Source organism: Bubalus kerabau, chromosome 20, assembly GCF_029407905.1.
Source record: "Bubalus kerabau isolate K-KA32 ecotype Philippines breed swamp buffalo chromosome 20, PCC_UOA_SB_1v2, whole genome shotgun sequence".
Classification (NCBI taxonomy): Eukaryota; Metazoa; Chordata; class Mammalia; order Artiodactyla; family Bovidae; genus Bubalus; species Bubalus kerabau.
The window spans coordinates 23,328,835-23,348,863 of NC_073643.1; the positions used below are offsets into that span (position 1 = coordinate 23,328,835).

A 20,029-nucleotide genomic window follows, 5' to 3' on the forward strand; every position below is an offset into this window, starting at 1 on the left:
ACAAAAAAGGAAACCCTCCTCTCTTACTGGTTTCAAATGAAATTTCACTCCAGGATAGCCAAGAAGGCCTCCACCATGCACTCTTCCTACAGAGACTCTGACCTGTCCTCACTTCATCTTCCTTTCTCAGAGCACACACAGAGACTCAGAAGACGCTGTGCTATTTCCCCAAGCAGTTCACTGCGCCTCTTCTCTCACAACGGCCGAGAGGCCTTTATCATTGAAGAGTAGTGGTCCCCTCCCATCCCAGGGATCACGGCTCTTCCAGATATGTCATAACCCTGGCTCAGGGGCGATTCCTCAGCAAGGGTCAAGTCTGAAGCGCTGGTTTGCAATTTTTAGGTGGGAGGCCTTGCCTGTAATGTGGGCCAGCGTGAACTCTCATTAAGTTTCTTAATGGAGTTGCTGCAGAACTCCAGCTGTGGGCTGCTGGTTTCCACCCGCACACATGGACAGCAGGCTTGGCAGGGGAAACCTCAGGAGCTGTACTCATTTCCAGAACAGCCATGGATGACAAAAGGCGGTCAGGCATCTCTGCTTAGAAGGCCAGATCCAACAGCCTGAGGGCCTGGGGACAGTGTTGGTGTCCCAGGGTACTGATGGTTGCCAGGGGTAACAACAGAGAGGGGATCCACAGTTGCTTCCTCAGGGAATTTTCAAAGAATCCAAGGGGTTGCCAGAACATTCTTCTTTTATAAACAGACAGTATTCTATTTCCTAGCGTATAATTATAAACACACCTGCTCCAACTGTGGAATCTTTCCATAAGCGAGCAATAAACTCCCAGCCAGGAGACCCAAGTTCTATCTTGAGCAAGCAAACACATCAAATGATTACTATGGTGCAAAACAGAGTATTAATAACACTGCAGACTCCGATAAGGGAGGGCCTTCCTTTCCTGACTTCATCTGTATTTAAACAAATAGGAACTCAACCTCAATGTTCTAGAGGAAAAATTCAAGTCAGGGAAGCATTTACAACTCTAGGTAGAAAGAAGAAGAGTCGAAGGCTGCCAACACGAAGATTCAGCGTTAGACGTTTTGCTGGCAAACAAATAACCCGGAAGAGAGAGGACTAAACAGGAAGTAGCAAAAATCACTGTAGTTAAAGGGGTGAACCCCCTGGACAGCCTGCTGTTTTTCTTGCTTTCTATTCACCCCAGAGAAGCATGGCCTCCTCACCTGTTCATGCTGATCGGTTTAAGGAAAAGCCTGAGCTTGCAGAATCTACTGCGGTTGAGCAGTAAGCCCTCCAGGCCAGCAGCTGAGCCCAGCGCTAGTTCTGCCTCACCCGCTACAGCCATGAGAACTAAGGCCACTCACGTTACCTCTCTGAGTGCCTCCATTCCTGAGGGACCTGAAAATTCATAACCACTCATGTCGCTTTCAGCTTTAAAAAGTCTGTGATTCAAATTCTCCTTAGGGGTATCTGAACCATCTTTTAGTATTTCTGAAATTCTGGGGGTAGCTATTAGAGCAGGGCTTATATTCTATTTGGTAGAATAGAAGCAGGGCTTGTATTCTATTGCATCAAAAGAAGGTATCCATTGGTCTACCAAAAGAGCAAACAGATATCTAAAGAAGTAGACAAGAAAATTAATTTTTAAAAGTCAGATAAAAAATTTTTCCAATGTGCCTCCTTTTCCTAAGCAATTAGACTCCCTCAACTACATATATTAATTCCCCCAATTAATCCTTTCTATTATCATTTACCAAACATGTATCACATACAATTGATGTGGCAAGAAATCTTGAAAAATGTTTACCGGAGAGAAAATATTTAGGAGGCCCTCAAATCCCAAACAAGATGGCCACTCGTGAGTCTCCAGGCTAATTCTGAGTAAATGAAACTAATTTGATACTTAAGTATAGAAACCATCAGATGACATTTCAGTTCCTCGATCTTGAGGTGGTTTTCCTAGAATTGAGAAGCCAAGGATATAGTATATTCTGAATTCCACTGCAAGCCAGCAGCTGAAAAGTCTCGAGATTGATGTAGAATTCGCTCTGCACTTTGACAAAATTTTCTATGACCCCCTCACACTTAACACTTTCCAACATGCTGACCAAGAGAGCAGTGGTTTGTTTTTTTCTTTCACCACTTGCAAACTGTACCCATATAGTTATTTCTTGTTTGCATGAGTGCTTCACATAGAGAGAGAGAAGCATCAGCACTGAGTTTCAGAGATCTGTTAATAGCCAGCGCCAACCACAAATTCAGCTGAGCTTCTAGACAGTGAATGATCGAAATTTTATCACAGTTTAGAAAATCTTTATCTAGACTCGGATGGGCTCCAAGGACAAATGGCAAACAAACTCATGGGAAACGCTAACACAGACACGAAGGACTTGACTCACTCCCAGAGGCATGCTACACAAAGTCAGATACTAGATGCTGCACAGACTAGGGGACAGACGGGTCACAGAGTTCACTGGGAGAGGGTCATGGAAACATCACCATGGGACACTTGAAAAAAAATGAAATTAGGACCTCAGCATTATCCAATTCATCAATGGAGATGAGCTGGAAAAGAAAAAAGGGGGGAGAAAAAGAAGGCAATGTTAGAACAGGAAATACAAGCGAGCTAAGTGTTAGAAGCTTTGTCACTGTATTTCTCATCGCTGACTCAGGCTGGAGCATCGTTAGAACGCAACCGTCTTGAGAGTTGTGGGCATTCTGGACACCACTGCACCCTGGTATCTTGGGCAGGATGCTGCCACACTTGGCTTACATGCCAGGTATCAAACCTCGCAGGTCCGGACTTCCCTGGTGGTCCAGTGGTTAAGACTTCATGTTCTTAATACAAGGGGAGTGGGTTCGAACCTTGGTTGGGGATCTAGGATCCCTCATGCCACACAGTGTGGCCAAGGAAAAAAACAAACAAAAAACCTCACAGGTCACTGAACCAAGAGCCCTGAATGGCACCGTTGTACTCCCTTGTAAAGAAAACTTGAACTGAGCTGTGAACGAGGGCAAGATCCCCGATCAAGAACCATGTCCTTTCAGAAAAGGATGGGAGAGAGTCGGGTTAAAAGCTAAACTCCTATCAACTCAGCTTAGGAGAAAATTCTCTCCTTGGACTCATTATACCATTGAATGGGAGTGGGGTATCTTGAGTCCAAACTACCATTGAGACAAATCAGACCCATCTTCAATTTAAGCAAGCAGTGGGATAAATCAGACCCAGATTCAATTTAAGCAAGCAATAAGACCAACATGTTCCCCAGCCCAGATATTCCAAATCCTGATACTATTGATTAAAGAGACTAGATCCCTCCAAGGTGATTAGTGCCTACCTGAGTGATATTAGGAACAATGAAATGATTTATTAGCACCAAGTTCAAAAGAAAGAAAAAGAGGATTAATGACGATTATGCATGTTTAATGATAGATGGAGGATCCTTGATTTTTTTTTTATTATGTTTCATTAATATTTACTTTTGCAAATTTAAACTCCTACTAGAAACACTGATAGCTAGAAATATTAATAGTTTATTTGCCTAGAGAAAAGAGGCACTAGTAATTAACAGGGGATTGACAAATCATAAGAAATGAAAATCCTGATATTACTTGAGGTCAAAAACTCTCTAGTAGTGTAACAGGTACCATTATTCAGAAGAAAAATGGAGTTGAAATAAATTGAGATATTCTTTCACATTATCTGTTGGCCTCTGAATTTCTTTCCAAAACTCTGACTCTTGAATCAAAAATATCTTAATAAAAATCGTACGGTAGGTAATAGAGCAGCCGATATATATAATAACCATGCTTTCTCTTCAAGCAGGGCCTAGGGGCATAAATATATTCTATGAATTATAGAGAGATTCAGGGTAAATCTTAAGAGATGTTTAGCGATGGGAGGTAACCATTTTATTTAACATGGTTAAATCTGTAGATTAAAAGCAGAGTTGGCTAGGCCTTGCACACACAGAATGGTTGCAAAGCCCTGATTTTATAGTTTATTAACTTTGAATACATTGTTGAGAAAGACACAAGAATCACATGAAAATGTATTCCATCATTATTCTGGTGATCCTTTTTAATATTCCACTATATTATACTATCCTATATTATATCTTAATACCACTCTCTGGTAAATATTGCTGGCCCATTTGGAGACACCACAGTAAAACATAATTTCTAAATGATCATGATTTAAATTTTGTCACCATCCTCTGTGCCCCACCCCTACATTTCCAGCACGTGTCACAGTTCTTGGACGGGCACATCTTAGGCAATGGACCAGGACAAGTGCGCTGACCACTGGCTTCTCAGATATGACTCTTAGGCCTGATCCAAACCTCAGGTGATGTGAGGGCCCCGCAGACCAGGAGAGAGGACTGTGAGGACTCAGGAGAGGGCAGGGAGACAGAGCAACCTTGGCCATCCCAGCAGGGTGTTAGTCATGGGACAAGCTCCACTCAAGAGGCAACGAATAGGAAAACTAGGCCAAGACGACAGACTCGGCATTCACACTTGCCTTTGTGTCCTGAGCACCCAGTTCAAAGGCCACTTCACTTCACTTGATCGAATAACACCCCCTGTGAAGGACAGGGAAGCCTGGCATGGCTGCAGTCCATGGGGTCGCAGAATCAGACATGACTTGGCGACTGAACAACACCCCGCCCTGGTTTGCCTAAGAAAGGTTAGTTCTTTGGGTCTGGGTTCTTCCCATCCTTGAAAGAGTTGGCTCCCGCATGTCATGCCTCTTTACTCAAACAGCGGCAGCCAGTAACCCATCAAAGGCATTTTCCAAAAGCCTTAGTGAAACAGGACCGAGTGCAAACTAACAATGAAACTGGAAGAAACACAAATCATTTAACGCCCCCCTGCTCCCCTTTAAAGTGAAGGGTTAAGCAGCCTTTTCCCGCAGTCCGAGCCTGGGGCCAGAGGCAGCATGGCATGTCTGTGCGGTCTGCGGAGCTGCTGACTAGCACAGGTTTCTAGAATGTCCTCCTCGGTGGCAGAGCATTTCCCGTACTGGCTTCTAGTATTTTCACTTTGACCAGGGGGATGACAGCTCCAGCCCGACGGGAAGGAACTGTCATCCTGCCGCCAAGCCTCTCTCTGCCAGGATGTGGCTAATTTCTTCACCAGATGAAGAGGGATTTGAGCTGCACCCTCAGGAGCTCCTCTCAACTCTCGTAACTCTTTCACAACGGCCTGCATCATCTACTGGCCTCGCGAAGCCCTGGCTCTATCGCTCTCCACGAGCTTTCTCACAGGCAGGGTGACAGCATCTCGGATCGTGTCCCCAGGTGCCAAGACAGCGTTCTCCCTGTTGGTCCGCCATGGGGAGGGAAAGGCGGCAGGAAGCACACCTTCCACACGGCCCCGAAGACCCCCGCGCACTTTTCTGCCCAGCAACAGACTCTCAACCAACTCCTTGTACTTATACTTTCCACGCTCTAAAAAGAAAACTCACTTGAAAGTATAAGCACAACTTACAAGTTCACTGGAGTAGAGACGCAAAGCTTACCTCAAGTACCTTGGCTAAGAAAGAAGCAGACATTCTCAAGAGGAGAAAACTGTGGTCCCTACAGTTTAAAATTGTGTTTTCTGCCCCAAAGGTACAAATAAATTCACAGCTGGTTAAGGTCCCTTTGGTAGAATTTATCTTATTAGGGAAAGTGAATGAGTCAATTTTTTAAAAACACGAGTTTTTAAAACTAGAGTCAATTTTTTAAAAACACTTCTTACAGTTCACTCGAAGAAAAACAAACATCCTGTGGAATAAATGGCTATTATTTACTTATCTGATAAGTGTATTCTCTTTTACTGTCCTCCTCACCTTATCAAGGGCAAGACCTAGCTGGGTATCTACACAGCGCAGACTGGTCATCTCGTTACTTCCCATTTGTACCAGCGTTCCTTGCTTTTATATTTATAAACTCTATTCTGGCATATTTCCACTGCGAAATTCCTCCTGAGTTATAAACACTTATTTTCCAAGTAACATTTATTCAAGTTTGAATTTGTACATTTTACAAGTTTAGATTGATGTTTAAAAGCATTGTGGTTTGGGGCCAGTGGAGGAATGTAAACTGCAAAAAGGACTGTGTACCTTTCTGTTTTATTTGCTTTCATCCAAAGATCCGCACATGTTGAATTGCTCTAATATTAAGGACGGACACTGCTTAGGTTAGAAAGCAAGATTCCGACAGTGTTTTAGACTTGCAAGAATCTACTTATCACCATCTCTTTTGACAAGGGAGGCTGTGATTTAATTATCAAGCATTCTTTGCAGAGATGAATAAAAGTTATTTACTGTGTATTTGATAAGTCAATGATATCAGCACATTTACCTACTCGGAAAATGCGGATAAAAGTGGCTTCAAGATAGTAAATGAATATTACTGCCTTCAAAGAAGACTGGTGAGACTTAAATTCAGGCCCTATTTTTCGCTGGGGGCAGAAAGGAAGAGCAATGGGGCTCTTTTTATCCCACTTGGACCAAAATCGGGGGTGTGAGGGCTGTTTTCTGTGCATCATGGCTCACTGCATGTGATCAGAAGTCTCAGCTCCCAGGGATGGTCCATTTCCCAATCTCAGTTAGAAAAGGTGACATGTCTGTCTGTCTTCATTCCAGTTAGAACTGGAGGCAGTTTCTTCATACACTGGGAGGATTGTGTAACGTCTCACCAGAAAGAAGCAAGTAAACCCACAGGTATGCTCAGCTGGAACCCAAAACTCAGGAACATACACACCTTGGTACACGAGAGGCATTTGCATTCTCACTGGGAATTTAAACAGACGGAACATCTTGTTGTTCCTATTTTTCTGAATATAGATTATATGGCAAGCAGCCTAAAAGAGACACTTAAGTGTATATGACTCTAAAGAGAGAGTCATATGATTTAATTACCTCAAGGGCAAGATGAATAGGTTTGTTTTTTTTTTAAGTTATCTCTCCAGTCAATATGCCTGAACTAAGGTGGATTTCTAAGTGCCCCCACTCTGCTTCTATCTAATAGCAACACCTGGTTTTCACATGAAAATAAAAGGCAGTACCTTTTCTCCATAGCCTCTGTCTTTGGTCATCATTTCTCTGAGGGTCTGAAGGACCTTGATGCAGAGTTTCTCCTCATTCTCCTCCAGCAGCTGTTTAGTGTGTTTGATTAACCTGAATGGAGGGGAAAACCACGGATTACATCCCTGAAACATCTTTACATAAAAACAAAACAAAACAACTTATTGTAACTAGTCTGTTAATGAACTAATATTTACCAAAGGCTCCCAGACTTAAACAGACTTCCGGGCAGTCCCTTCACTAACAGCCAGTCGGTGTCTCAATAGCGACACCTGCTGGTCGGCAGCAGCAAACAGGTCCGAAGGGAGACAGAGGCCCACTCAAAACTGCTGTTTATGGAGTGCAGTTATTTACCCACTGAGGATTGTCAGTAATGTGGCCAAAATATGTCAGCAGTGTTAAAAAAAAAAAAAAAAAAAGAACCTCAAGAGTATTATGGTTGGAATAAACACATCCCAACCACTGATTTGTTTATCCAGTCTTAGCCTTTGACGGGCCCAGAAAAATAAAAAAGCAGCAGAATTCATGCTCAAGCTAACCAACCAACCAACCTTAGGGTGAAAATCAGAGAGCGATCTCTGGTCATGGGACCAGTTGCTTCTAGATGATGCCCCACGGCATAAAACGAGAAATTACAAAGCTGCTGGGAAAAGACCGTGAGGCCCTGGTAGGTTTGAACTTTCTGAGGATTCGTGGGCCGTGGCTTTTGGAGTCTGTCAGTCCACGGGGGTCATCCTGCCTGCATGTGGTGAGTGGAAGATGAACAACTGGGCGTGCGGTTCTCAAAGCAGAAGTTGTCACCCAACAACAGTGTTGCTAAGTAGGACTGCACCTACGCACTTCCTTTAGAACAGTCAGAACGGACCCCCCGCACTAGGCCCTGCTGTTTTCACCGAACACCAGGCCAGCCCCGCCTTCCCGGGAACAGTGCCGCGTCTGGTCATCGGGGTTCTGCCCCAGCGAGCACCTCGGCGGGAGGGGCTGCTTACTTGCAGATGAAGCCCCCGCTTTCACACTTCCTCCTGGCGTCCGTGTTCTCCGGGAAGAGCAGCTCGGGCCGGTGGAGGACATCCACCAGCACAGATAACTCGGCCTGCACCAGGGGCCGGAGACGGTCCTCCAGGGCCGAGACGATGTCCTGGAACGGAAGCACAGCCCGGGTGAGCAGCTCGGGCCGAGGCGACCACGGGAGGGCGGGAACATTCATTTCTGACCTGAGGCATGACCACAGACTAGGCTGGGTTACAGTAACCTCAGCACCGTCTGGTATGTGCCTCAAGTTATTAGACATTGCCCAACGGTTACCTGAAGCATTAGACCCTGATGCGGAAAACAGAGAAATAACAAAGACGTAACATCCTTCCCACCCGCTCTGTGAGATGGTCCTTATGCTACCCAAGGGATCATTCCATATGTTTTAAAATAGGATGCAAAAAGTACATTCGACAACATGGAAAGGTGTCTACATTACAAGTGTAAAAAAAATGGCCAAACAATAGTATGGACTCTACGATCCACCTTTTATCCGCAACATTAATGTCTAAAGGATACGCAGCAAACATTAAAACATCATTAGTGGTTTTCTCTGAGAGGTGGGATTACAGGTGACTCCAGTTTTCTTCTATTTAGTGGTACTTGTGAGTATTGCCAAATTATTTCCAATGAGCATGAATTATTCATATAATAAAATATCATATAAAAATGAGAACACAAATGAATGAACATGCTGTATCAACATGCTAAATACATGTACCCTGATAGCATGATGGTCTTCAAATGCAAAACACATAGCTGTAGGAAAGGAAAACAGAGAGAAGTTGAAAGAGCAGCAAAACCAACACAACAAACACCATATAAAGGCAAATGGCAGAAAACAGATGAGAAATTATCTCCAAAAGATGCTAAAGTCTGCCGTCTGGCTTGCTAACTGAGAACCAAGCTACCAGCAAGCTGGCTACGAAGGGCAGAACACGACACGCTGGGGAAGATCAGATAATTCACCAGGAAGCTTTGCATGGAGAAAGCCCACTTTAATTGCATTCATCTCAATCAGGGACCCAAATTTCCTAGGCCCCAAATTCACAAAGAATTGAGTGATCTTTTATCTAGAAACTAAAACTTATGAATACAATTCTACTTCATCTTACATGTAACAAAATTTGTCATCACTCAATCGTATTTAGGATGCATTCAAGAACGCATGAATAAATCAAACTGCTTTGGGCAGGGGGCGATATTCCCAACAATATTATGAGAGTACCCTGCAACATCCCTTAGTTTGGAATGACTTTCACACCACAGTCAGAAAGAGGGTCGCTTTGGCAAAATTCTTTGAGAATTTTGTCAGTTTCCCTAACAGTTCTCTCTGGGAAAGCACCCAATTTCCTCTTCTTCAACAGTGACTGGTCCTAACTCTGGCAATTCGTTATCTGTCTCCAGCTTTTGTACAAGATTGAAACAGTTCTTCGGCATCGTGTTCACGAAATCTTGCATCTTTTGCCAGGTTGGAACTTCACATTGCAATTGATTTGCATTGTATTGTCAAATGTAGAACATTCGGCAATCGGGGAGAGACCAACAGACAAGGGTGGCGAAGCGATGGGCAGGGGGAGATGCCAGTGTTAAGTGAGGGGGATGTCTGAATGGGGGTTAATTATATAAGCACTGCATTTGCAAGTTCATGTTCTCACATTATGACAACTTTTGCCGTTCTGAGCAATCTCGTAACTGCAGGGACTCAGACAGACAATAACTTATTAGATAAATGAGGATCGCTTTGGCTACTGGCCAAGTCTTTAAAACAAGCACTGCCTAAACTTATGTATTTTATTCTGTTACCCAAGAATATGTGTAATGATCTAAGAAGAGCACTGGTGTGTTTCTAAGCCACAGATAATTCAGTTTGAGCAGGAGAAAATGCTGTGTGTTCATCCAGTTACGAGTCTACAATACAGTGACCTTCCTCCTTCTAAACCATAGTGGAGATCAGGAAACACTCCATGGGGAATCAGGCTATCTTTGTTTAAGAAATGGCTCCGTCATGACAAGGCTCAAATTCCATCCACCCAGCTCTGTGGGCTCCAGCCAAGCTGACCTTCCTGAGGTCTCTGCGCTGTATTCTCCCCTGTGGAATGGTCTCCTCACAAGCTCTTCCCTTCCCTTCCATTCTTTAAGTCAGTCCCCCTGTCCCCTGGTCTTGGTTCCAATGTTCCTTCCCCAGCAATGCCTTTGTTGACCACCACCCCCAGCGCCAGGCAAGATGAGCTTCCTCATCAGTATGTTTCATAGCACTGCTCACTCCTCTGCAGTGTCTGTCTCTCTTACCATTTTACTTCTATCTGTGTGATTTGCTCATTGTTTCTCTCCCTTCCAACACTGGAGACTCTATGAAGGTCAAGATTATTTCTGGCTTTGGTTGTTGTATCCCCTGTGCCTAGGGTGGGGCTGATGAATGCATCAATGAACTCTTTTGTCTTTAGGTAACTTGTGTCACCCTCAGAGACTCATTTACTTCACTTATTAATGATAATTATTATGGTCATAAGGATAACGACCATAATAATATTAAGAAGAGCAGGTCACTGATCATGTGGCCTGGCTCATTACATGCCAGGTTCTGTTCTTTGTGCTTTAAGTGTATTGCATTTTCCATTGCTGTACAAACATTGCAGTATAAACGATTTTGCAAGCTCTTTTTCATCAAACAGTGTTCTATGTCCTCTCCCCTTGAACCTAAGTGGACATATGTCACTATCTTGACCCAAAGAATATGACAGAAAGGATGCCATGTGATTTCTGAAGCCAGGTCATTAAGGCAGTATAGCTTTTACTTATCTATCTCTCCAGACTTATCTTGGGACCCGGCCACCGTGTTGTGAGGAAGCCCATACTCTATGGGGAGGCTCCGTGTAGATAATTTAGGCGAGAGCTGAGGTCCCAGCTAACGATCAGTGTCAACTGCCAAACATGTGGATGAGTGAGATTTCAAGGTGAGTCCAAACACAACCACCATCGGACTGCAACTGCATGAACGAACTTGAGCAAGAAACACCTTGCTGAGCCCAGTAACCTCCAGAACAGTCAAAGAATAAAATAATCGCTGTTGTCATTTCTTAGGCAGTCACAAGTGACCGGAACGTCTTAAGTCTCTTAATCTTCGTATCAGCCCCATGACGTAGGTGTTACTATTAGATGATTTTACAAGTTAGGAAATTGGAGAAATTAAGTAACTTCCCTAAGGTTATGCATTTCTAAGCCGCGGAGCCATGATCGGGCGCTGGCTTGAGATCACACTCTGCACCATGGCACCAAGCTCCTCTGAAGGATCTGTGATTCTCTAACCATGGTCCATGCATCATCTGTGAGGAAATCACCTGAGGTGCTTGTTCAAAGGAAGATGCTAATATTACGGAGTATGTTTAAATGTTTCACATCATCTAATCCTCACTATCCCTCTTAACAAAAGAAGAGCACGTCTCTTTGTAGGCACTAAGTAAACAGAGTAGAATCTAGCTAGAATTTAGTAACACTTTTATTTTCATTTGGCTCATTTGGGAGAAAACTCCTCTCTCAGTTACGATTACACTTGTTTACTTACTGATTCAAGAGGCCAAAATCCCAAGATGATGGGGAAAAATGTAGGAGCTGTTACACTCTTATTCTAAGCATCCTCTTCTAACACTGATTTATTCCTTCCTAATAAGTGACAAGGGAATTCTTGAAAAAGAGATTTGTAAATCCATGAACAACCTCTGAAGACCATGACTTTGTCGGGAGTATTTTTGGGTCCCGAGGAGCTTTGCTCTCCTGGCCCAACACACATATCTGCATTTGACTACCCACTCATCACATTGATATCCCCCTGGGGCCAACCCTGGATTTTTCCCTGGCTCAAGGAAGCCCTTCAGTGTGGGGAGCCGCCTCGGGCCAGGTTACGGGTCGCTTCCATCAGCGCTGGGCATTACCTGCAGTCTCTCGATGATGTTCCGGTAGTCCCTGGAAGCGGCCAGGACAGAGTCTCTGCGGGCAGCATTGCGGGCCGTCAGCCGCCAGTTCATGGCGGTTTTCTGCACGAGGTTGTGGGACTTGAGGAAGAGGTTGTTGACCTGACTGTCCAAGTCCACGGGAATGGCAATGGCCCGGCTCTTGGCTACACAGGAGAGATGGGGCTTGTGAGCCCACAGCTCTGATGAGAGACCCCCCAGAAACACAAACTGCCCCCCCTCATCCCACAGGTAGGCGTGTCCATGCCCACAGCGTTAGCGTGGATATGCAGTTCAGCTGAACCTCACTATCTGTTAGGTCGGGTTTTCCAATGTGAATTCTGAGGCCAGCTGCTGTGAGGAAAGTTACATGCTCCAAGGTCATATGGTTCAGGTAGGTCCAATGGGCTTCTTCAGTGAATGGCTTCTTAGCGGCTCAGATATAGCTATACATTTTAAGAATTATCAAGACAGGGAACTCATCTAACCAGTAAACTGCTTTTTGAAAAATTCTCTGGTTTTGTATTCTTTCAACCATCTACAAAATGCTGTTTTAAGCCAAACATAGTACAAAAGACAACATCTACTATGACATAAGCTATGCTGTCCAGACAAGCTGCTGTTTTCCTTTTAACCTCCTTCAAAAAAAGGGCAACTCCTGTCTCATCATGAGAAAACCAGTCAAATCCAAAAAGGGGGAACATTCTACAGATACTTGACTAGGACATCTGAGGATGATCGAGGCCACAGAAAATAAGGAAGGTCTGGACCCACTCCAGTGTTCTTGCCTGGAGAATCCCATGGACTGGGGAGCCTGGCGGCTACAGTCCATGGGGTTGCAGAGTCGGACATGACCGAGCATACACATGAGAAATTGTCACAGACCAGAGACAACTAAACGTTATGTGGCGGCCTTCATGGCACTGTGAACAGAAAAAGGGCATTAGTGGGAAAAGGGCTGAAAACCAAGTCTGGACGTTTAGTTCATAGCAACAGGCCAATCTGAGTTTCTTAGTTTTGACAAACATAGCTGGTAATGTAAGATGCAGACATTGGGGGAAACCGGCTGAAGGGTATATGGGAACTCTGTGTTATCCTGGCAGTGTTCTTAAAAGTCTAAATTTATTGCCAAATAAAAAGTTAATTTAAAAATTAAGTTAGATAACCAGACGAACAATCCTTCTTTCTATCTGGGAGATCCAATAACGTTAAAAAAAAAAAAAAAAAAAGTAAGACAATTCTTGCCTGTCTTCAAAGCTCCATGCAGCAGAAGCACATAAGTGCTGGCTGGGGTTCATGGGCTGTGCAGTTTTCATGGTCCACTGTCTCACAAACACCAACGCTCCTTGCCTTTTCTCATCACTGCCAAGACTGTTAAAACATTTCCTCTCTCTGATGATCACTGAGCTAGTGAACTCAGCAACTTGCCCCACTTTTAACCAGCAACCTCAAGAGGCACCATCATATATGGGCAGAATTCAGGGTGATCAGAGCCCTATTTTATCACATCATGAACCTATAATAATGTACACCCTTTCAAAAGCATAATCTTTTATTGTGAAATTGTGCCATGTAAATAATAAAAAGACACGAGTGCTTGCCATACGCATATAAAGGGAATTAGGCAGGGAAGACTGTAATCGGGCAACAAGCCCAATGGAACACAACTGCTCAACAGTGCTAAGAGCCCTACTCGTCTTCTCTGGGGTCTCCAGGGAGCTAAAGAGCTACTAGAGGCAGATAACCCTTCTCAATTTAGGAAGGAAGGCTTTCCCTTTTCATAGTATTTAAGGGGAGGGAGTGGAAGAGCGCAACAGATCAGAGACCGACAAAATCAGGATGAAGTAATGGTCATAATTTCCTTTCAAAGCTGCCGACAAGGGGCGATGGGGAGCAGGAGGGGAGGGGGCAGGGGATGGAGAAGCTTTATCACCGAGAGGCAGGAGGAAGCAGGCCGCCATCTCTGACAAAGGATGTTCCCTGGGGGTGGACATGCGCTTTGCATGAAAAGAAAGTTCCCATATGGTCAACTATGTTTACCGGATTCAACAGATGACTTTCTCGAATGAGGGGCTTCCCAGGCCCCTGGACGCACTTGAGCACGCTGGAACTCGCCAAGACCTGCCTAACATTTAACCACACAATCTGGCTTTTCAAAGCCTACCTTTCTTTGGGACTTGCTGGCTCTGAACTTTGGGGGGTGCTAGCTTGGAGAGATGAAAGGGAGGTTTAAGAATCAAGAAGATCGTGGTTCCAGCTCTGGGTCTGCAGCCTCCGGTGTGAGGGAGCTCTGCAGAGCTATGGAGCTGGTGCTCTGTCCAGGGCGGCCTTGATCACTGCTGGGTGGCCTGTTTCCATGTGGAATCCAAACCGAGGTGGAGTCTTACCTACATCAGACAGCACCCGGATGCAGCTCTCCACCGAGGCCTTCTGGCTTGGCATGAGCCAGTTGCAGTGGTAAACCCGGAACACACCTTGCAGCAGCTGCACGAAGACGGGCTGGCGAGTCTGCAAGAAAGAGGACAAGGAGGAGGCCGTGTGAAGACATTTATTTGTGAGTGACTGAGATGCTGGTCAGAAGCAGACACTGCCCAGAACCACAGGTTCACAGACCCTTAGGCACGAGTGGGAGGGGGTGGCCGGTGATGAACAGGATTCCAGAAGTGGCCGAGCCAACGGAGACCAAGTCAGAAGCATTTTAAGGCAATGCACAAACTCGATGCTAAGTCTGACCACTGGACGGAGCAGTGGAATCACAGCCTCAACGCTGGTATTCTTGTCTCATTACCAACTGGCTGTGTGATTGTAGGCAAGTCACTTTACTTCTCTGACCTTTAACTTCATGCAATATATAAAATACAAAGACTGAGGCTGACAAACTCCCGGAGTTCTTTTCAGATGTTATATGAGTAGAACTGTATTTTTTAATCAGCCTTGATAAACTGGTAAGTGGATCTCACCTAGAATACTCCTTGTTTATTTCAGGCAGTGTCTCCAATGATAAAAGGAGAATACGGTTCTCATGGTGACTATGCACAAGTGTTCATCTGCCACAGGTGAATGCTTACAAGTTAACTGCAGAGGAAGATCTATCCCTTTCCATGATAGTATAAATTTGTACTCATTTTAAAAGAAGTCAAACAAGGACTTTAGCAATCTGACACTGACTTCCTGACGGCATCTGCAAACTGTAATTTTGGCCTCCATCTGAAGCTATCTGCATCAGGGTAGCTTTAGACCTGCATGGTAAAGGTCACCATGGATGGGACACTACTCCACTGGTCTGCAATTTTTAGGAGGATGTACTTGCCTATCCCCTCTGAAACACAGGAGGACTTCATATAGCAAAGAAAAAAGTACTGAAAATATACTACAAAAGTTTCTTAGATGAAAGGAAAACAAGTATAAAGTGCTTGGGGCTAAGGAAGATCAATGTAAGAAATTAAAATGGGTTATGAGATCGTGCATATGTGGAATCGAAAAAAATGATACAACTGAATTTATGTACAAAACATAAGTAGACTCACAGACATAGAAAATACACTTGCAGTTACCAAAGGGGAGAGGGATAAATTAGGAGTTTGGGATTAAAATATACATGCTGCTGCTGCTGCTAAGTTGCTTCAGTCGTGTCCAACTCTGTGTGACCCCACAGACGGCAGCCCCCCAGGCTCCCCCATCCCTGGGATTCTCCAGGCAAGAACACTTGGAGTGGGTTGCCATTTCCTTCTCCAATGCATGAAAGTAAAAAGTGAAAGTGAAGTCACTCAGTGATATCCGACCGACCCCATAGACTGCAGCCTACCAGGTTCCTCCGTCCATGAGATTTTCCAGCCAAGAGTACTGGAGTGGGTTGCCATTGCCTTCTCCCAATATGCAAGGGAAAAGGCAATGTATATATAAAGAGATAACCAGCAAGGACTTAGTGTATAGCCCAGGGAAATATACTCAATATCTTATAATAACCTACAATGGAAAAGAACCTGAAAAAGAATAGACAGTGTACATGGATAACTGAATCACTTTGCTGTACATCTGAAACAAATGATCAAATATACTCCAATATAAAATAAAAGTGAAATTAAAAAAAAAAAAAAAAAAACCAGAAGCAGCAAACAAATGCCTACTCTGCTGAGGGGAGGGCACAGTATTCCTGAGGGGATGTCAAGTCTTGGTGACCTGGGCTGGTGTCACATCCTTGGAGACGGGGCAGCCTTGGGTCTCAAGGCTGGACTGTCCTGGGGCTGAGGAAGCTGGGGAGGAAGTGGCGGCAAGTGAACCCACCCCTCAAAACCAGTAGTGGTGCCCGGTTCCCCCAATCTCCAGATCCAGGTAGGCCCACCTATAGCCAAACAAAGCTTAGTGTACCCAAAGGAAGTCAGATCCCTTGGACTGGACGAGTTCGGAACAGTCCCCCAGTCTCCAGGTGGGGTTGCCACCTCCAGACTCCATCCTTAGAGTCACCCTACCCACGGAAGACAGAACCCTCAGGAGAGCGGTGTTGCAAGGGTTGGGATTTGTCTGGGAGGCGGAAAAGACGGGGAAGGAAGTAAGGAGACACAAGCTCCTGTGTCTAATTTACAAGCCACAAACCTGACTCTTACTAAGGCTCTGCTTGCCCAAGGAAGCCCAGTTGGGCATGAAGAAATGCTGCCGCCTCGTGGCCATTTCTCATAACAACAACTTTTAAACGCGTGCCGATGGGCACGAAAAGACACAAGGCCTGTTGGGGACGAAGAAATGCTGCCGCCTTGTGGCCATTTCTCGTAACAACTTTAAAAGGAGTGCGGATGAGCACTGAATATTCAAGACCTGCGGGAAAGCCTGGTGGGCTGCCGTCTATGGGGTCGCACAGAGTCGGAGACGACTGAAGCGACTTAGCAGCAGCAGCAGCAGGGCTATAAATGATATCCGACCTCAAGAAATACCTTGGTGTAGGTCATCAAAAAATTATTTTAAAAAACGGCAGAATTTTCCAGAACCCTATTTCAAGAGGTAAATCTTACACTGTTTAAAGAAAAATAAAAACACATGAAAAGATGCTCAACTTCACTAATTATTAAGAGAAATGGAAATCAAATCACACTGAGGTATCACCCCACACCACTCAGAATGATCATCCTCAAAAAGTCTTCAAAGAATAGATGCTGGACAAGGCATGGAGAAAATGATGCCCTCCTATGCTGTTCGACAGAACAGAAATTGGTATAGCTACTACAAGGAACAACATGGGGAATCCTAAAAAAACAGAGCTACCAAATGATCCAGCAATCCCACTATTAGGCATGTATCCAAAGACAACCTTAACTCAAAAAGACACAAGCACCCCAACTTTCACTACAATCCTATTTACAATAGTCAGGACAAGGAACCAACCAAAATATTCAGTGACAGGTGAATAGACACGGGAGGTGTGGTCCATACGGACAATGGAATATGACTCAGGCATTAAAAAAACACACACACACAATGAAATAACGCCATCTGCAGCAACGTGGATGAACCCAGAGATGATAATACTAACAAGAGACAGAAAGACAAATATCATAAAATACCACTTAGAGATGGAATCTAAGAATTGACTCATATGAACCACTTGACAAAACAAACAGATTCAAAGACTTTTAAAAAATCTGATAGTTGCCAGAGATAAAGGTAGGGGATGAGGGATAAATCAGAAGGTTGGCATGTTAATATGCCATGCCATATGCACAGTAATAGAAACATTTTAATAAAATAGACATCAACAAGGACCTACTATATATCACAGAGAACTCCACTCCACTTAGCACTCTAACATAAATAAGTGAAGAGTCTAAAAAGCAGATATGTGGATATATACAAGTGAATCAAATTCAACAAACACAAACACAGCAATGTATATAAACTATCCTCGAGGGGATCTTTCCAACCCAGGGACTGAACCCCATGTCTTATGTCTCCAGTATCTGCATGTGGGTTCTTAGTGCCACCTGGGAAGCCCATAAAAACTATACAGCAAAGGATATAGTTAAACTAAAGTCAAATACAACTTTAGTCAAATAAAAATTAAAAAGAAAGAAACACCTATCACATTCCTGGAAAGAAAGAAATGGTGGAACATCTCTGGAGCCTGAGCAGGCTAGGGTCACAAGGCTGGACTGTGCTGGGGCTGAGGGAGGTGGGGAGGACGTACCAGCCAAGAGACTCCCTTGGACCTGAAGTGCCTGGGCCCCCCAGGATGGAACCACCATCCCCAGATCCAGGCTGGCCCTCTTAGACCTAAGTCAAACCCAGTGCCTGCAAAGGATGGTGGACCTGCTGGGCAGGAAGACCTCTGCAAACTCACCTGGTCTCCAGGATCCTGGTGGTGGGGTTCCCACTTCCAGCCTTCTTCCTTTGGACCGCCCCACCTACCTGCCATCTACCTACAGCACCCTCAGCACGGCACTTCTGCAGGGCTTGGGATTTGTTTGGGGGTGGTGGGCAAGGGTAAGTGGGGAAAGATAATGAGATATTAAGCCTTTAGGTGTCTGTTCGGGGAATTTCCACTCTAATTTACAACCCAGAAACATGACTTTCTCTAAGGCTCTGGTTACCCAAGTTACATCAGTGGGGAATGAAGAAGTGCTGCCGCCTTGGGGACGCTTCCCACAACTACAACTTGAAAACCCTTCAATTTGGGCACTTAGGAACCCTGCCCTCAAGAAACGCTCTATGGGAAGTAATTGAAGATGAATTCAAAATAGGGCCGACTCTCAGAAGCCAATTTCAAGCGCTAAATTATCCTCAAATTCTTTTAAAAGAAAACTCCCATGAAAACACGCTCAGCATCCCTAATGATTCAGTTCAGTTCAGCTCAGTCACTCAGTCGTGTCCAGCTCTTTGCGACCCCATGAATCGCAGCACGCCAGGCCTCCCTGTCCATCACCAACTCCCGGAGTTCACTCAGACTCACGTCCATCGAGTCGGTGATGCCATCCAGCCATCTCATCCTCTGTCGTCCCCTTCTCCTCCTGCCCCCAATCCCTCCCAGCATCAGAGTCTTTTCCAATGAGTCAACTCTTCTCATGAGGTGGCCAAAGTACTGGAGTTTCAGCTTTAGCATCATTCCTTCCAAAGAACACCCAGGGCTGATCTCCTTCAGAATGGACTGGTTGGATCTCCTTGCAGTCCAAGGGACTCTCAAGAGTCTTCTCCAACACCACAGTTCAAAAGCATCAATTCTTCGACGCTCAGCTTTCTTCTTGTCCAACTCTCATATCCGTACATGACCACTGGAAAAACCATAGCCTTGACTAGATGGACCTTTGTTGGGAAAGTAATGTCTCTGCTTTTGAATATGCTATCTAGGTTGGTCATAACTTTCCTTCCAAGGAGTAAGGGTCTTTTAATTTCATGGCTTCAGTCACCATCTGCAGTGATTTTGAAGCCCAAAAAAATAAAGTCTGACACTGTTTCCACTGTTTCCCCATTTATTTCCCATGAAGTGATGGGACTGGATGCCATGATCTTCGTTTTCTGAATGTTGAGCTTTAAGCCAACTTTTTCACTCTCTTCTTTCACTTTCATCAAGAGGCTTTTTAGTTCCTCTTCACTTCCTAATTGCACTCATCTCACATGCTAGTAAAGTAATGATCAAAATTCTCCAAGCCAGGCTTCAGCAATACGTGAACTGTGAACTTCCAGATGTTCAAGCTGGTTTTAGAAAAGGCAGAGGAACCAGAGATCAAATTGCCAACATCCGCTGGATCACTGGAAAAGCAAGATAGTTCCAGAAAAACATCTATTTCTGCTTTATTGACTATGCCAAAGCCTTTGACTGTGTGGATCCCAATAAACTGTGGAAAATTCTGAAAGAGATGGGAATACCAGACCACCTGACCTGCCTCTTGAGAAATCTGTATGCAGGTCAGGAAGCAACAGTTAGAACTGGACATGGAACAACAGACTGGTTCCAAATAGGAAAAGGAGTACATCAAGGCTGTATATTGGCACCCTGTTTATTTAACTTCTATGCAGAGTACATCATGAGAAA

General features: G+C 44.6%; 1 protein-coding gene across 11 annotated transcripts in view; it reads right to left on the minus strand.

Annotated features, from left to right (window-relative positions):
- Positions 1-20,029, minus strand: part of ITPR1 (inositol 1,4,5-trisphosphate receptor type 1) — a 354,068-nt gene that overhangs the window by 123,987 nt on the left and 210,052 nt on the right. For 10 of the 11 annotated variants that reach the window (XM_055557002.1, XM_055556993.1, XM_055556994.1 and 7 more), the window contains 4 exons: positions 14,400-14,520; positions 11,995-12,179; positions 8,020-8,168; positions 7,012-7,123 (listed from right to left, as the gene is read on the minus strand). In XM_055557002.1, coding sequence (XP_055412977.1) covers positions 7,012-7,123; positions 8,020-8,168; positions 11,995-12,179; positions 14,400-14,520 — 567 coding nt within the window. Of the gene's footprint in view, positions 1-2,490; positions 2,524-7,011; positions 7,124-8,019; positions 8,169-11,994; positions 12,180-14,399; positions 14,521-20,029 lie in introns of all 11 variants that reach the window. The other variant, XM_055557003.1, reaches the window with a different exon arrangement.